The 17,553-nt window shown below is 50.2% G+C and overlaps 1 protein-coding gene across 1 annotated transcript; it reads right to left on the reverse strand.

Moving 5' to 3' along the window:
• Positions 1-28: 28 nt before the first annotated feature.
• ZER1 (zyg-11 related cell cycle regulator) lies at positions 29-17,553 on the reverse strand. Its single transcript, XM_055720983.1, has 16 exons — positions 16,771-17,553; positions 11,728-11,989; positions 10,709-10,859; positions 9,970-10,406; positions 8,309-8,485; positions 7,093-7,207; positions 6,476-6,622; positions 6,052-6,225; positions 5,064-5,279; positions 4,361-4,402; positions 3,886-4,005; positions 3,315-3,430; positions 2,987-3,175; positions 1,933-2,030; positions 1,439-1,541; positions 29-374 (listed from the first exon to the last, which is right to left on the reverse strand). Exons 2-16 carry the CDS (start codon positions 11,883-11,885, stop codon positions 317-319), a joined length of 2,301 nt encoding a protein of 766 aa, XP_055576958.1. The 5' UTR covers positions 11,886-11,989; positions 16,771-17,553; the 3' UTR covers positions 29-316.

The raw sequence follows: 17,553 nt of genomic DNA on the forward strand, positions 1-17,553 counted from the left end.
TGGTCTAAAATAAAAAGGTTAAACAATACATGATGTAGTTGTCTTTGTTTTTTGTTTTCTTTTTATACAGAAATCATACACACAGAACTTCAACCAGAAACTTCATAACAAAAAAGTCCACTAATTTAAGGAAAGCATTTTGTTGTGCAAAAAGTCCCTCCCCCCTCCCCTGTTCACCTTCATCTACTGAGGGTCTCACACACACACATGAAGTTTCCTTCCAACAGGCAAGTTGGTAAGAAAGAGTCCTCCCTATGTACAGTGAATTAGAGAGAAGCTGGATACAGTGCTGGCGAGAGGCATGAGATGATTGCCTCTATCTGGAAGTGTCCATGTTCTCCTCCTTAAAGTTACTGCAGTGCTCTATAACTTTCCTATGGACAAAACAAGGAGAGAGGGTTTAGTTTAAAGCTCATTGCACGATAGCTGTGGGACAGTAACGTAAAAACTGTCCAACAGGCTTGATCGCGATGTAGATGGACGCTGTTCGCAGCAGGCAGTCTCTTCTGAGATAAGCATCAACTGGTGTCAAAACCAGCATTCTCCACAAAAGCAGCTTAGGGCTCACAGTTCACCCCCTTGGAATTTCAAGTCATGTTAGTACAGATCCAGATCCATATGTGACCGTTCATTCCTCACCCCCATATCCAAATCATCGGGTAACTTCGAATCACATCGGGAAACACATGCATACAAATGTTTGTCATTCACTCTGATGTCATCTGTCCCTGCTTTTCCTATTTATTCACCATTCTTGCACTCTACCATCCCCATACACGACCTGCCTGTGATAGTCTCCTGCAGGCTTCAGTCACCTCCAGCATTTAGCAACCCTCCAGCGACGGGGAATGCCTGCCGCCCGCCCACAAGGTGCGTATTCCCAGCCCCTCTCTGCCTCTCATTTATATGCATCCCGCAGGTACGAAATCCTACCTCTCAGACTGCCAACGATTAGAAACCGCAGCTGGCTTTTAAAACTCTGAAAGAATGACTCCAAAGGAAGGTCACACAGCACACCACAAAGGTGATGGACTCTTCCACCTTTTGAAATAATCCTCTCATTTTAACTGCAGTCAGCAAGTGCAGTGACAGGCCAGTACAAGTGTGGAGCCAGGGAGCCCACCCCAGTACGGAGACTGGTGCTGGCTGGGGACTACGGGCCTAAGAGATGCAGTTAGCCATGTGGCTCCCCTGTCCCACGAGCCACTTCCATAACCAATGTGCCCCGCACCCACCAACGCTGAATGACCTGTGTGTATTGCCCGACTCCGAACCCTCACTACTCTTCTGCTTTCATCCTCGTTTTTCCTGCTCTGTGCTTCTTACCCCTTGAGCACATCAGTGCAGGCCTTTCTTTGGGAGCCTTACTTGATGTAGAAGAATAAACCCTAAAGTAAAGCTAAACTGAACGTTCGATGATAGCGCGCTGGTTTCCTACCGGGCCATTTCCTTGGTCTCCTGCCGTGCTGAGGCCATTTTAATCATGTCCTTCAGAAGGGGAATCCCGCCTTCTTTGATCAGCAGTGGGCAGTACTTGTCAGCTGCAGGGAAAAAGAATAAAACAGAGCCTTGTGAACCTTCACAAGAGTGGTGTAAAGGGCAGCCGGAGGGGAAGGAGAAGCCTGTGGCCTGAGAAGCCACAAAAATTTTTTATGAAGCCAGCCTGCTAGGGGTGCCCCAGCTGTGAGAACAGACAAAATGTCTGAGAACGTAAGAGTGGGGCCAGAAGGATCAAAGCATTGAAGCCGCTTCCTACACACCGCGTCTCATTGTTTCTCGTTTGGCTGTGCTGCCCGGCCATTCCCGCACCATTCAGAGAAGGTTCTCTCTACCTGCACAGCTGCACCAGGAAAGCTTTTTCCGCTAACAAGCTCAGATCCACACCCTCAGCCTTCACAGTGCAGTGGACGTGATTTCGAAAAGGAAACTTACGGTAGACAGAGACAAGGTTGTACAGTGCCCAGGTAGCCCAGTGCTGGCTGACTGGGGAGATCCCTTGCGGAAGAAGTCGAAGGATTGGTTCAAATGACCTGCACGGAAACATTGCAGAAGCTGTTAAAAATCCAAGAGCTGCTTCACTCGGCACCTTTGCCACTGAAAGCGGTACAAACTGCGCTCATAGGTACCCCAGCAGTAAATCCACTGGCATGTCAAAGGTTCTGGCACCAATGGCGAAGGCTGTGTCACGCGGCAGCGCTGGCAGGGTGACAGGCCCTAGCACCTTGCCACAAACACACTGCCCAGATAAAGAGCTGCGACAAATGCAATCGAATCCAGGAACTGATTTCCACCCTCTGTCAGTGATTTCCTCGTGACAGCCGAAATGCAGCCGCACTGCTCCATCTGTAGAGGGGCCAGAGCAACGCTGTGCCCAGCCAAAGCTGGCTGCTCACGTGCAACGGTTGCTGCGTTTCTTCTGGCAACGATAATGTGTCTACACCACAGAACAGGCACTGGAATGCCGTTCGTTCTAGATCCCTGGCAAGCACTAAGGGAATACAGGGCACCTGATACAGGAAGGGCTTTGGAGGATTCCACCAGCCGTATTAACCCTTGAAGGGATTTCTGGGAACTGTGTCTAAATACCCCCAGAGCAGAGTGAAAGCTACAGCAATCCACATGACTCGCACAAGCAAACAGACTTAAGGAGGTGCAAAGGACAGTCTTGGAGGAAAATGTTTAGGCAGTCCCAGACAGTCAGATCACAGGTCTCCTGAACTGTGCAATTTCACCACAAACACATGGGAGGGATTCTGTTGGGGTCCCACACTTCTTCCATAGGAATTGCCAGGCAAGGTGTCCAATTTCAACATGTTTCAGAGGAAGATGTAAAACCTGTACTAAAGAGTATCTCCCTGAGGATGTTTCTCCTTCACTCTAAACAGAGCCTCCATGCTAGGCTACCCCTCTTCCCTTCTCTGTTGGTGCTTGCCTCCTGTGATCATCCTGGCTCCTAGGTGAGTGCACCAGTCTTTCTACTCCTCACCTGTAATTGATATTTCTCCTGGAGTTGATATCCCAGCTCTGGATGGCTGCCCACATCCTCTTTACAACTTCCTCTCGGTGCGGCTCACATATACCCCAAGCCTCTGGACCATCAAACATGATATGGGAGAGCACCCCACAGGCATTATAGGATACCTCAATCCCATCTGCTTTGCTCTCCAGCAGGTTGCTGCCAAGGGAGAAGAGATCATTTAAAGGTGCTGATGCACCTTTCAAACCAAAGGTTTAAAAGTCCCCAGTGATTCAGGAGCAGAGCTCCAGAGCATTCTCCCTGCCCCAACCCAGCTGTTTGTTAGCCAGGCACTCACCTGAACACACTGATGAACTGGGAGGTCATGAGCTGCGGGCGGAGCTCCTTCACCTCTGCTACATTGCCCAGGAGACCCAGCATGTTGCGATGCAGCTCCTGTTTCTCTGGGAACTCCTAGGTAAGCAAACAACAGGATTATACAAAAGTAGGGCTACAGAGAGGTTGAGAACAAGCAACCCTGAAGAAAGGTTGTACAGCACATGTAGAAAAGCTGAGGGTTTTTGATTAGTCAGCAATGGTGCTTTAGCAGATGCCAAATGGGATTTCTAGTGTCAAAGATGCATGTGAGATGAGAGAATTGAGGCCAGAGCCCACTACTCACTGCTGCTCTGCCTAAGGGTAACTGTACACAAGATGGGGAAAGAGGAAGGGATGTTGAGTGTAAGTTTCTCTGTTCTTCTACTGGTTGGGTGGACAGACATGAGAAAGATGCAAAAATGCAAGCTTTTTCTGTTTGACCAATATAGGAAGTACCATTTATAGATTAGTGTGGTCAGGGATCCTGCCCAGGCACCTGCACCTCTGCTGCTAACACCAGTGTTCCTCTAGAGAAAACCAGGTGTACTTACTTTCAAGCACTCCAAGAACAGTTTCATGCCACTGTAGTTAAGGAACATCTCGCAGTTATCAGGGGTTTCATCAGTGATGTTCCAGAGGGCACTCCAGGAGAACTCCATCACCTGATCACACTACAGAGCCGAGGAGAAAGGGACAGAAAGAGCTTTGCTAACTTGGGAGCCCAGCGCAAACCAGCTACTCGTGTTTCCTCTCTGGTATCACCCTCAATGACTTCAAAGGTAAGAAAACCTCATTATTCACTTTCAACTTGCCAGCAAGTGAGTTTTTTGTTTAATTTTTTTGCCTCCCAGCAAACAGTGGAGGGACATTCCCTCGCCCTCACCCTGGGACAGGAAATTCTGCAGCATCAGCTGAGATGTCTTGTTTTTTAGAGAAGCTGAGCTGGCACTCTGGACTGACCTTCATGCCTAAGTCAGACTGAAGAAAAAAATACTCTATGTATACGTTTTTTGGGGAAATACTCACCGTTTTATCAGCCAGCTTCTTCTGAATCAACTTCAGCATTGTCTGTGGGCAGAGGAAAGGGAAGAGTGAGAAACAGTTCGAGAATCACAGAGCTAAAGCTAACTGCTGTAGCACTGCAGGGCTGGCTGCAGCCCATTTGCAGGCGTATGCAATTTTGATCCTTTGTAGAGAACAGATGCAGTATCTCTTTCCCTAAATCAGTAGGACTGGGTTATGCTCAATGTTGCAAGTATCCACAGAACTGAACTATATGTCACGGTTCCCAAGCTGTCGAGTCTGCAGTCAAGTCAGTCTTGATCTGTATGATACAAGTCCTGAATGTGGTATAACTGCACCAAAGCAGTGGCTTTTGCAGCTCTTTGAAAAGGTGAGGGATACAGGTTGACAAGAGTTGGGAAGTTGATGCAGGAGGTAGTCACGAGGTGGTGCCAGCTCTGGTGAAGAGGTAAGATACAAGGTTATGCTGCTTCCCTGCTCCCGCAGACAGCCCATCTCTGAGATCGTGACCTTTCGTGCTAGCAAGCAAGTAAAAGATGCCACGTGGAGGGGCAGGTTCCAGGAAAGTCTGGCACTGCTGGGATGCTAGCTCCCTCCTGTAATACTGCAAGGTCGGCGCACTGGCTGGATGTGTTTGGCGGACTGCTGCAAGGGAATTGTGCTAGCTTGGGTTAAGGATAAGTAGATGTCTTGGGACCATACCAACCATGACAAACCCCATCTTGCCCACAGCTTCCTTATGATCGTTGTCCACCTGGCAGACCAGAGCGTTACAGAGGTGCACAGCGATGCGCTGAATAGACTCATCCTGCCGGCTCTGGTTGAGGATGTTCAGCAGCAGCTCATTGACTCGGCGGTACTGGAACTCCAGCTCCTCAGGAATGCTGAAGTTACACAGTGTCAAGCAGCAGTTTCGCTGTACCTGGGTCAAAAGGAAGCAAATACTGAGCCAAGTGGCTACGAAAACATGGACCCCATCACCTCACGTCTTCTTGCTGCTTGGTACTGAAACCATCTTTCTGCTTGAGCACAACCATTACAATTTCTGCTACCCTCCTATCCAGCACTGTGCTTTAGCTGTGCTCTACTGGTACCCTCTCCTCTCTCCCTGTCACTCTAGTCTCACAGGGCCACCAATCGCCCAGTGCCCGTCACTTTCCAAGCCAGCTCCTTGCTGCCTGGAAGCCCCCTATGCAGCGGTCTCCATTCTGCAACCCAGTGGCATCATAATGTCAGCTACGTATTCCATTACAGTGCAGTGGGATAATGTTTCCATCTGTTGACTCAACACCCCACACCCTTTTCACCCCACAGTGAGCACCGGACATCTCTGCTGTATGTCGGATATACCCTTTGACCACTATCATCAGATAAAAAGGAGCCTTGCTATCATCACTTTTTTCCCCCTTGTTCTGGAGAACATCACGTGGCTAAGGAGCACCCTGCATGCCATGACAGAATTATTTAGGTTGGAAAAGACCTTTAAGATCACTGAATCCACCCATAAACCTAATGCTGCCAAGTCCACCGCTAAGCCATGAGTGAGGGCAAGGATCAGATCTGGGCAACAGCTTCTCTGGTGTCTGCCTTAGCTAACATCCTGGGGGCTCAGAAGACAGATGCTAACAGCAGGCTAAAGACTTGATACAGGGAAGGTGGACTAAGGGAGCTGAAGGAGGCTGGGCTGCCCTTACTGTGACTTCCTGGTAGGACTCCATGCCGTTCAGCACCACCTGGATGACCTGGCGCCGCAGCTTTACACTCTGCTCCATGCGGTACTCAGAATTGGTCAAGTAGAACAGTGCTGCGCTGCCCGTCACCTGGATGTTTTTGTCATCTTTGTGGCACTTGAGGGCTGTGATCACCAGCTGCAGAGAAGCGACATGAAGCTTGAGTGCCACTGACTTGCTGTTGAGCCTTGGAATGACTGTTACAAGCCCGCAAGGAATGTGCGGCCCAGGCACTGCCAGAACATGCTTATGAAATGAAGGGACACAGTTCCACTGCATTACTGGAACTTTCTCCAGAATGGCCTGATATGGTGTCCCAGGGTGAGGAATGACTGAGACTGCAAACTTTCCCTTGTCAGGGTGAGGTGAATGCTAGCGTGGGGCTTACCTGAAGGGCTCGCAGCAGCTGGCTGCAGCGTTCAATACGGGCAATGTCAAAAAGGAGGTTGATGGCCCGGGAAGTGATTTCTGGTCTGTGTTCAGTGTAAGCCTCGATAGCGTTCAGGACTTGCTCTTCATTCTTGTCTCCACTCACCTGGCACGGAGGAACAAAAAGGGAAGAAATCATGAAGGAGGAAAATGAACATGAGAAGGGAACTCTGAAAGGTCGAAGGGTACAACTTCCCTCTACTCTGCTAGTAGGATTAGGCCCAGGATGGGAGCAAAGAAGTTGAGTCACTTCTAGTGACACTTCTAGGATGCTAGTCACAAGCAAGACTCCTACTGTCTTAAATAATCTTTTTGTAGTTACAGATGTCCTGGTCCTTAGGCAGAATGTTTTTTTCATGGCCCTCTTACAGAGGTATGGGGTTTTAACCCTTGTAAAAACCACATGGGGTACAGGTCTTGCCTTCTGGCAGGTTCCCTGCATTATCAAGTATTAGCAATTGAAAGGTCAGAGCACCTGAGACCTGAAGAACTCCACTGTACTGGCAGCCAGTAATTTTCATGTTCTTTCAACTCCGACCAAGTACCTACCAACCAATATTCTTGTGGCCTTGTTACCTTGTAGGCTGGAATATGTGTCAGGCGGCACAGCGATGTTTCAAAAAGGCCCAAGAACTGGAGCGGTCGTTTCAGACCCCGGAAGGGAGCAATGCTGCTCTTTGCTGGCTCAATGCTGAAGGGGGGGAAAAACATCACTTGTGTCAGTACTGTGTTTCTTCAGGCGTCTCCTGCCACAGAGGCAGCTGTCGGCTCTCCATTCCTCTGAGCCTACTGCTTCATAACTAGAGTGATAATAGCTACATTGTGGTTACACTGGCTAGCTTTTCCTAAATGTAACATTCGACATTCATCCCAGGTGATCCCGAGCGAAAGGCTGAACGTGTTGAACAGAACAGCTGGAAGAATTCAGACAGACAGAAGGCAGCTTTCCCAGGTAGAATGTGTCTGGAAACCCACTAGCTGGGGTGAACACTTCCTTTTAGAAAAGGGCCGTGGACTTCACTGATCCAAAGCATTTGCAAACTGGATTGCATGTCATCTGATAAGACATGTTAGTCTGCTTCTGTGATCATGCAAGAACACTAGTTTTGCTGCCATCTTCCTTATTGATCAAGAGCCGGTATTTTTTTCACCAGCTCTGGCGGCAAGGAGCCAGTACTGTCCCACTTGTTTGCTTTTGTTCACCAAGTGCTCAGGGAATAGGAGTGTCGAGTTCTTGGCTGATCTGGAAAGCCAGACCTCTAGGTATGCCTCTACTGAGGTGCACCAGGATTTTCAAAGGTTGATCTGCCCAGTATCCAGGTCAAATCTGAAAATATGCCTTTAGATTCTAAGTTCCTAAAACACTTAGCCCTCCTATGAATGCCAGTGTATTGACTTGGTATAGAAGTCTTCTGTTTTGGAAAAGCCTGAATTTCAGTGAGGGTAAGAATGTTTTGTGTAGAAAATGTTTAAAAGGCTTTGGAGTCCCTTCAGAAAAAAACATTAACTACTGCAAGAGAGCCCTGGAAGAATGTGTGTGGAAAAGGACAGAAATACTTCTTCAGACATGCATGGCAGGTAGATAGGATGAATCCTTTACTACTCTTATAAGTCCTTACACCTGTCATGTACAGGAGTCACAGCTGATTTCCATACCAGCCTTTACCATCAGGGGATGCTTTTTAGCATTAATTAGACCTACAGAATATGGAAGCTTAGAGGGAACTGTTCGTAATTCATCATTGCCTAATCCATCCACCCAAGCAGACCTCAGTAACTGCTGTTTCCTTACCTTGTCTGGCCCATCTTCTCCTCCATGCTTGGGATAGTGCAGTTCTCCAGCATGGTGTGCCCTGAGATATCGAGCGAAGTGAGGTTTACCAAGTTTTCCACAAACAGGTTTAGAACCCGCCGGGTCAGCTTGAATTTGTAATAACTGGACAGATGGTCTCGGGAGATATCCAAGTGCCTGCAAATGACAGAGAGCATCTCAGAGCCTGGAAAGCGTTGTCTGGGGCTTCCGCCTCTCTACCGGAGGAAGATGACAAGCCAAGTGTGATTATTACTTCTTTGTTATGACTATTTCCTTCACAAGATACAGGAATGTGGTTCTCTAGGATCTGGCCCTGTGTCTAACTGAAGCATGCAGATATCTGCTGGAGGTCTACTTAGAATGGAGCACAACAAATCGTCTGGCCACAAAGGAAATTGCTCCTGGCTCAGGAACTGCCTTTCCCAAGCTCCATCACAGCAGCCACCTAAGCATTTCTGCCTGGTGATTAAGATGCTCTAGAGGATCTTTGCATGTCCAGAAACATACGTTGCCTCATCCCACAAATGGTTACATGAGTTCTTGTCTGCTTCCCCAACCTTATATTTTTTTCCACTCCAGGCTATTACACTGCCATGACTTCATTCAGGTATTTAATTGCTTAAGCTTTGGGGAAACCCTGATGCTAAGGGAGTGGTGGGACAAACTGACCAGCCATCATGTGCAGGACAGGGGCTGCTCTTGCCGGCCAAACAGTAGCGGAGACCCTTGAGAGACTTTGAAACTGCCAACATCCCACTCACAAAAGTGTCTTCTACTTGTTGTAGACCAAGTTTCACTGCAAGTCACTGGGAGTTTAAGTACTTGGATTTATAAAATGTTATTCAGGACGTTCCCCGAGACTCCAGGCCCTACGTTAACATGGTACCCCCTAGTGCCTGCAGTCAGTAGAGACAATACTAAAGCCATTGCACAGCATCCTTCCTGTGACTAGTAAGGCTTAGGAAGCCCTGGATCCCTTTCCTGATACCACTGTGCAGTTTGAATAGCAATTGTCTCAGCTCTGTTTCAGGAAGTCGTTTTACTGCCAACACTGTCTGCCTATTTATTTACACTGCTCGTTCCCTTGGTTGCACCATCCATGCACAGTGTGCTTCCACAGAGTGCACCGAGCAGACAGTCCGAGCTCAGAGTTTTTTCCAGGTTTTACCTCAGAGGCAGGCTTAAACTTTGGACATTCCTGTTTGACAAGCGGTTTGGAGGACTGAGCTTCACAGTATGATTATCACTATATTGGTTTATGTACACATATGTAGTAATTTTTTTTCCCATCTCTCAGGTATTTAGCTGTTCTTTTTTGTTCGGCTAGAGGGAGTGGTTAGTTTTGGTTTGGTTTTGGGTTTTTCTTCTTTCTTTGGTGTGTGGTGGTTTGAGTGTGTGGTGTTTTTCGTTTTTCTGAGAGGGAGTTTCTGCTAAGTGGTGTCTTTTCCGAGCAAAACACAGGCTGGCTTTAGACATGTCAGATACGGATAGCGAGTCAATGAGTGAGCCTGTTCACAGGAAGGCTTGTAACTTGAAAGCAGCAGTGGGTGGCTCTCTGTTAGCAGGCAAGTAGACCATTCTTAAAAGATCTTTCCCTATCAGTGGGAGAAGGATAAACAAGGAAGAACAGATCTGCTGACCTGAGCTTGTGAAGCTGTGCGATCACTTGGATGTGCTCCTCTGAAAGGTCCATGTTGTAAAGCACTAAGGAAACCAGACTGTCCTTCCACTGGGTCAGAAACCCCACATCATTCAGCTGGATCCCAGAGAGATCAAGAGCTGCAAGGGAGGCCAAAGGCCGAAGCAACGTTTCCACGTTTACCCCTTCGATCAAGCGGCCCAGGTTCAGGAAGCGCAAGCGGCTAAAGCCTTCAAAAGTAAAGTCCTTGACCAAGACCTGGCGAGTGGGGTTCACCAAACAGTCATCTTCACAGCCTCCAGGGTTCTCCTCCTCGTAGAAGATATTACAGCAGCCAAAGAGGCTAAGGGAGATAAGTGTGTGGCTGAAGCTCACCAAGGTTTGCAGACTCTTGGCTGTCAGCTTCTCACAGTTAGTCAGGTAGAGCTCAACAAGATCCTGGAAGATGGGAAACCAAAGTCAGAAATACTTCATGGGCACAGTGGCCACCCTGCTTGCTACACCACCTCCCACTGGGAGAGCCTGAGACCGTATACCACCAAACCTGACCAGTGCCCCCATCCCAATCCATACAGCGGCTCTGGGAGCTGAGAAGGGAGAAGCTAAGGCTCTCCCAAAGAAAATCTGGACAGTGAAGGACAGAGTCTTGCGAATCTCTGAGTGGCTGGGATTCTAGCTGGTGCCCATGCAGCCGTGCTGCTAGGCAAAGTGGCAGCTGGAGGCTGTCAGTGCAATACCACCTGCTTCCTGATGGCCTCCAGGTCCTGGTCCTGCACAATCTGTTCCCGCAAGTGGATCCGAGCCAGCCTGGTGCTCCGAGGATCTGAGAACAGGGTGAAGAAGCTTTCATGGGGTTCAAAGATGCTGTCCGTCTTCACCAACTCCACGTACCTGTATTGGGGCAATGGCATTAGCACAGCACCACACAAAAGCTCAGCTACAGCTCTAGCGCCTTCACTGGTCACAAGAAAACGTGACCAAGTGCGTAGGCACACACAGACTTCCTCCTGATGATCCAGAATAGCCTTTGGGGTAAAGGGAGCTGGCCTATTATCTCTTCTTGCACAGAACTAATGATCCTTGGGAAAATCTCAGGCAAAGATTTGTGCAAAGTTGTGTGTGTGTGTGAGCAAACCGGATTCTGGCAAGCACAGACTCCAGGATTCTTTTCCCTAGCTGTTTAAAGCTAGTAATTTGATTTATTTTTTTTTTCATTTTTCTGAAAATTAGCGGGCCAAAGTTCTCTGCCAGACTTTGTGGGCAGGAGTTCAGCCAAGAGGGACTGTGATAGCCAAATTATATAAAACCCTGGAAACGGGTTGCTTTGTAAAGCTATGGGAGTAGCAGCCTTAACATTTAACATCTGTTAGCACTTTGCACTCTCATTTCTCTGGTTTGAGAGAGTTGTAACGCTTTAGTGGTGGGAAGTGGGAAGACTCCTTGGCTTACTGGTGGCTTCTTCCAAGAACACGACTTTTGCTCTGGGTTCACCTATGTTGAAATGGTGATTTCCACAGAAACTAAAAATACATATAGCAGTACTGTAACCCCTGGGGATGCTTCCTTCTGCAAACCCTTATTTCCAATATGAGGATCAACTAGAAAAAAAAAAAAACACCAACAAACCAGCCCTGGGGATTCTTCCCCATTTTTTTCCTGCTTTTCTATCAATCCTTTTAGAGAACTATACTCCTCCTTCCCTGAGCTCCCAGCTTGCTCCCAAACCAGACAACAGCTTCTCTACAGGCCTGAAACGTACTCGTTGACAAGTTTGTCACAAATCTCGCTTGGCAAGAAGATGTCAGGATGGAGCCGGAGAGTTTCATTGTCCAGTAGGTAGCAGAGAGTCCCTTCCAAGTTGCGAAGGCAGTAATCTGTGCACAAGGTCATTAGCGACTCGGGGCTATCAGATGCCATCTTGAGGGAATTATGGGAAGGGAAGACCAGAAGGAAGCTATTGATTCAGGAGATCCTTTCTTCAAACGAAGTTCCAGGATGAAATTACAGGGACATCAAGACAGCTATAAGCAGAGGAGGGGAAAAAAAGAAGATACATTGAGAAAGGCACATTGACACACAAAGCTGTCGTACCAGCAGGACATTGATAGTTGTATTTACAGCCCATCACTTGCTGACCTCAAAAAAACCTGCAGCGTTTTGGCTGCTCTGGCAGTATGCCCTTAATTCCTTGGTATCCCCACCCCCAGGGGATACTGTGGGAATGAGTTAACATGAAACGTGTTTAGAAATGAGGCTACACAGCAAGAAAATGTTTCCTGATTGCAGGGGTTATCTGGCTGATAAAGGCCCTCTGAAAGGGAAGTGGCAGAAACCATGTTGCTTGGCTTTCTTCAGGGCGGGCTGGATAAACGACCAGAAAATTTACTGGCAGGACAGTGCTTTGTTTGGCCCCAGTGCAATCTGGTAGCCCAGTATCTCATGCCTGTAATTTGGACTGCCACCATTCCAAGTTTCATGTTCAAGCTGAATGTTTCTCCATACTGCCAAGCCAGAAGCTTCGTGCAAGCCCTTGAACTAGACCGTGAAGTGGATCAGAAGCCAGAGGGAAAGACAACGGACTGGTCTGGCTTCCCTCCGAGTGCAGTGCATGTTTATGCATGTGCCAGACATCTATACACCAGGCTCCCTGGGATGGGCTTACCCAAACCATTCCAAGCCTGTCGCAAAAAGGTGTGAGTGACTAACCTGGAAAAAGGCAAGACACTTTTGCCCTCTTTCGTTTTTAGTACGGGACAAAGAAGGATAGGCAAGGCAGACAACTGGGGGAAGCTATTCTTGTCTATTTTCTTATTTGAAAAAAATCTCACAGCTCTAGTATTAAGACTTGCTCACTGGCACTGAAGGAGGGCTCACTGAAGCCTTGGAGGTGTTTAGCAGAAGTGACTGAAGGCCAACAATGCCATTTCCCTTTCGAAGGGTCAAATAACATTAGAAGTAACCCTAATGTGAACTCGTCTATGCATTTCTAGGGACACACAAAAATTGTGTTGAAAAGTTTATTTCTGATGTAAAACCTGTGTCTTATTGATAAGTATGTCTCTGCTGGCAATGAGAACACCAGTGCTATGGAGTCAGTCGCTATTCTCTGCGCCACAGCTGAGCAGCCATTGCTGGGGAAGCTGTTGCAAAATCTCCTTAAATATATTCTGTTTCTGATCTTTATCCTGCAGCTGTGAAGATCAGGACACTTGTCTGTGTCTCCAGCTCTCTGCTTCTCTAAAGCCTCTAAGTGTGCTCCCTTTCTTTCATTCCTGCAGTTATCGGTACAAGACGGAAGAGTTTGACTCCCTCTCCTCAGCTTAATCACGATCCCCAAAGGCACCCAGGGTGGATCAAGCACCTTCCCTTCTCCCCTTTCGAATGCTCTGTTCCACCACACCCTGGCACAAAGGATCAGTCAAGGCTGTGCATGAGGTAACCTTTCAAATTTGGGCACCAAATGGTCTCTTTGGGTGACAGGAGCACAGCTTGACTGAGCCTGCCTGGCAGCCTGGGCTCCTGGCCTTCTGATCCCTCCCCATGCTGCAGAATGGATTTCCATGCAAATATGAAGGCAGCACAAGTCAGAAATCAAAGCTCTTTTCTTCCTTCCTTGTGTGTTTCATGAATTCTTGTTCTGAGGGTGTGCTTCAGTGCCGGGGCAAAGAGCTGGCCAAGGAATTAACCAATGCAGAAAGGATTTTCTCAAAAAGCCAGGGGAGATCGGCAGCACTGCTCTTCACTCAGCAATGCAGGACCGGCCATGCTGGATCACTCCTGTGGTACGCCCACCCCAGGCCTCCTCGCGTTCCAGTGTAAGTGGACAAAACCTTACTGGCAGAGGCAGGCACTAGTGCTGAGCTTGACTTGTCTTTTGGCTTTACTCATGTTTGATGAATAGTTTCACTTTCCTATAAGCACCTTTGGGAAATACATCTGCAGGCAACTGGCAGGATCATGTTCCAACCCCAAACTTCTGACCCACTGTGTTCTGACCTACAGCTTTCAACAGCCATTCCGGTGGGGAGCTCAGACAGGTTCTCTGCTGGTTTTGGCTCAAGAGGCAAAAGGTCTCCAAGCAAAAGCAGATGCTGAGGGGGAAAAAAAATCCCAACCCCCAAACTTCAGCAATCACAAAAATTGTATTTAACATCCTGATCAGAGATAGTTTAAAGGGTATAACCTGCTCTGCTGGGTCACAGAGTCCTGAGCTAGGGTCATGGTAACATAAAATGTGACTTGTCAAGGGGTGCCACGGTAGCTTGGAGACCTCTGACATGCATGCAGTACAAACAATGAAAATGAATAAAGTGGTGGCTCTTCAATTTTGAAAATCCATAATCCATAGTGCTCTCCTGTGTAGGGAAGTCAGGAGAGAAGTGAAGGATGAAATGGGCTGCTGAGTGCAGAGTATCATCTCACTGGCAGTGGGGTCCTGGCCAAGGGAATGCAGGTAGGAGGAAGCTGTTCTGCATTCTGCACTATGTCTGTTCTGGAGATGAATCTGCTTCACCTCCAGAACGAGTCTCTCTCGCAGATTTTGCCTGAAGCTTCCTTGAGAGAATCTTTCCAGAAAGGCAAGATCAACAGGAAGATCTGAACCGGTCAGCAAGCATGTTCTGCTACCCCTACCAGTTCCCTGTGCCATCAGACAGGAGGTCCCTGCAGCCAGTGTCCTTCTACTGTTTACTACCAATGGCCAGAGAACTCAAAAACAAATTCCCATTGACAATCTGTTATCACGTGCAGCTGGAAACGGCCAGTACTTGGGACTTGTCCAAGCAGCTTAGAGCACTAAAGGGCAAGGACTGCCTTCCTGTGGCTCTGACAATCCTCTGTTCCCTCGCTGCTGAGACCAGCACAATGTAGCCAGTTGATCCTAGCCCTGGAGAAATCAGCTGCCCTTTGATTTCTGAGCTCCCCGTGAGCCACCAACAAAATCCCATACAGAAGGTTAATATAAGAGAAAAGTGGTTAAACCATTCCAGTGAAATAACACCAAAGAAAAGCACTCGTCCTCATGATTTATTATGGATATTTGAGCAGTGTCCAGAGCTGCTGCTGTGACCTCTTTGTACGGGACACAATAGGAGCTAGCCTCTCCCTCCTCCGTTAGACTCAAGACACAACACATGGGCAGGGGGAGATGGAAGTCAGAGTGCCAATAGCTGCACTGATCAATACTGTCTCTAGTTATAAGCTCACTGTGTTGATAAAATTAAATGAGCTAGAGATGCTGACAAATCATTAACATTTGCCTGATCATTATCCTCAGGCAGCTTTCCATAGGCAAGAGATCAGCAAGCCGCCTGCCTAGCAGACTGTCACCAGCGCTTTCCGATGATGAGCAATGAACTGTCTAGTGCATATGTGCTTCTGAAGGGTCAAAGACAGATATGTGAAATGCTGAAAATTCAAGTGCAAGAATCAAAAAGTGACTAGAACTACAGCTGCTGATATTTTTTCCAATTTATTTCTCCAATAGATTTGCCTCCATCTTAATGCACGAAGGAATCGAGTCCCTTGGAGACACAGGAGCAGGCATATAAAAGCTATATGCCCAAGCACCCCCAGAAGCAGCCCCCTCCCACCATCCGTGGACCCCAAGGAAGCTGCAGTACATGCAGCTTTACTCTCCCCCATCACCAGCCTTCCAAGCCCAGACAGCCTCTTTGGCAAATAATGCTTATATGTAGGCTATGTCTGTATTCGTTGTGATGTTTCAGGCTGCACTGGCACACGAGGCTTGGGGCTGCTCTTGGCACTCCTGGGGCCACCTGTGCCAGTATTCTCTACCTTGGACTTCAGACTGATCTTCTCTCCCAGTCCCTCTCTCCAGGCGGCTGCCCAGAGCCAAGCCTGACTCACCATGGCTCCGCGCCAACGACATAACGTTTACACTGTTGCTACAAAAATGATTGGCAAAGCTGACTTTTCCACAATGAGGGACTTGTCCAAGGAGAGGGCAAACAATATGCACTGACATGAAATGATTACGATGCTTCAGAATAACAAATTCAATGTAAATGCAGAGTTTGGCAGAGGTTACATTTTGAAGGAAAACTGCACTGTCATTTTAGCTGGCATCTTGCAGCTGCAAATCACTGTCTTTTTTATTAATTGATGGGTCATCGCAGCTTGTGCGGGGAAATACCATCCCTGCCTTACAGCAGGGAAACTGAAGTAGATGGAACTAATCTGTGCCCAGCAAAGCTTGCAATTTTCAAACTTGTCAGCTTGCCGAGACCGACATTATAAATGAGGCGACTCCTGCTAGCCAGGAAACAGGCTGATCTCTGTACCTGCCTGCAGTACGGATGCTCCTTCGGCTCACTGGATTCCATCACCGATTTCTCCCCCAGAGGTCACCTGCCCAAGTGGGCAGCCCCTGCAGCCCCGGGTTACTGCTCCCGGGCACCGGGATCTGCCGCCGCAGGACCGCAGTGGTCTGACAGCCGGTGTGAGCCCCCTCCCCAGCCCACAGGCAGCTCCGGCCACCGACCCAGCCCCTCCGCCGCTCCCCCCACATGGCCGGCCGCGCTCCGTGGGCCGGCTCCGCGCTCCCGCGGCACGCAGAGGTCACCTCGGCCGGGCTGCCGCGGCCCAGGGCCCTGCCCGGCGGCTCCCGGCGCTGCTGCCCAGGGGAGGGGGGCTTCGCCGGCGGGCACCGGGCGGCGCTGCCGGGGACGGCGGTTCCGCGTGGGGCGGCGCTGCCTCCCTCCGCCTCAGCGGGGCAGGCCCGGTGCCCCCGGGGAGGGCGAGCCCCGCGGGTGGGACTGAGGAGGGGGCCGCCGGCACTCACCTGGCGCCAGGCCCCCGCCCGGCGCGGCGGATAGCTGGCGGCGGGAGTCCCGGCTGGTCCCGGCGCCGCTCCCCGGGGCGGGCAGGGGGTCCGCGTCCTCCTCGGGCCCGCTCCCCCCGCCGCGGCCTCCGCTGTCAACAAACCCCGCCGTCACTTCCGCCAGCCGGGCCGCCCGCACCGGAAGCGCCGCCGCTTTCCCCCCGGAAACAGCGGCCAGGCCGGAACGTGCGGGCCGCGCCCGCCGCTCCCGCTCCCCGGCGCCGGGCGGCAGCGCGGGGCTCTCGCGGCCCCAGCTTCCCCTCGCACGCCGCGACCTGGCGGGGACGTGACGCGACGGCAGCGGCGCTCACGGCGGCGACACGGCTGCGCTGCTGCGCGGTGTCATGGCGCGGGTTGGGGCTCGAAGCGGCCCCCGGCAGGGCCTGCCCGGGGCAACTGGCGCGGCCTGGCTCCGCAACCCCCCGCTCACCCACCCCGGCCGCGGGGCCCGGGGTCTCCCTTAGTGCTGCAAGCGCCAGCGAGGCCGGGCCGCGCCGGGCGGCCGGTGGAGCCCCGGGGCGGGGGGGGGAGGGGGGGGGCCGGCTCCTGCCTGCGGGGCTTTTCCTGAGGTGGGCGATGCGGGCAGCTGCCTGGGGAGGGGCCTCAGCCACGGCAGGGCACGGCCCGCAGCAGAACCGCTGTCTGGCAGGGGAGCCGGCCCCTAACAGCTCCGCGCGCCGGGAGGGTGCTCTGAGGCCACCCCGGGGCGCGAAGGCTGCCCTGGGGTGAGGCGACCGCCGCAGG

The sequence above is a fragment of the Falco cherrug genome, chromosome 9 (genome assembly GCF_023634085.1).
Source record: "Falco cherrug isolate bFalChe1 chromosome 9, bFalChe1.pri, whole genome shotgun sequence".
Taxonomy (NCBI): Eukaryota; Metazoa; Chordata; class Aves; order Falconiformes; family Falconidae; genus Falco; species Falco cherrug.

Excerpts from the sequence above, each read along its gene's own strand:
- ZER1 (XM_055720983.1), bottom strand. The coding sequence starts at position 11,885 with ATGGCATCTGATAGCCCCGAGTCGCTAATGACCTTGTGCACAGATTAC. Across the intron at positions 8,486-9,969 it reads GCACAGCTTCACAAGCTCAG|GCACTTGGATATCTCCCGAG; the intron begins GTCAGCAGATCT and ends TGTCATTTGCAG. Across the intron at positions 3,431-3,885 it reads TGTTCTTGGAGTGCTTGAAA|GAGTTCCCAGAGAAACAGGA; the intron begins GTAAGTACACCT and ends TTGCTTACCTAG.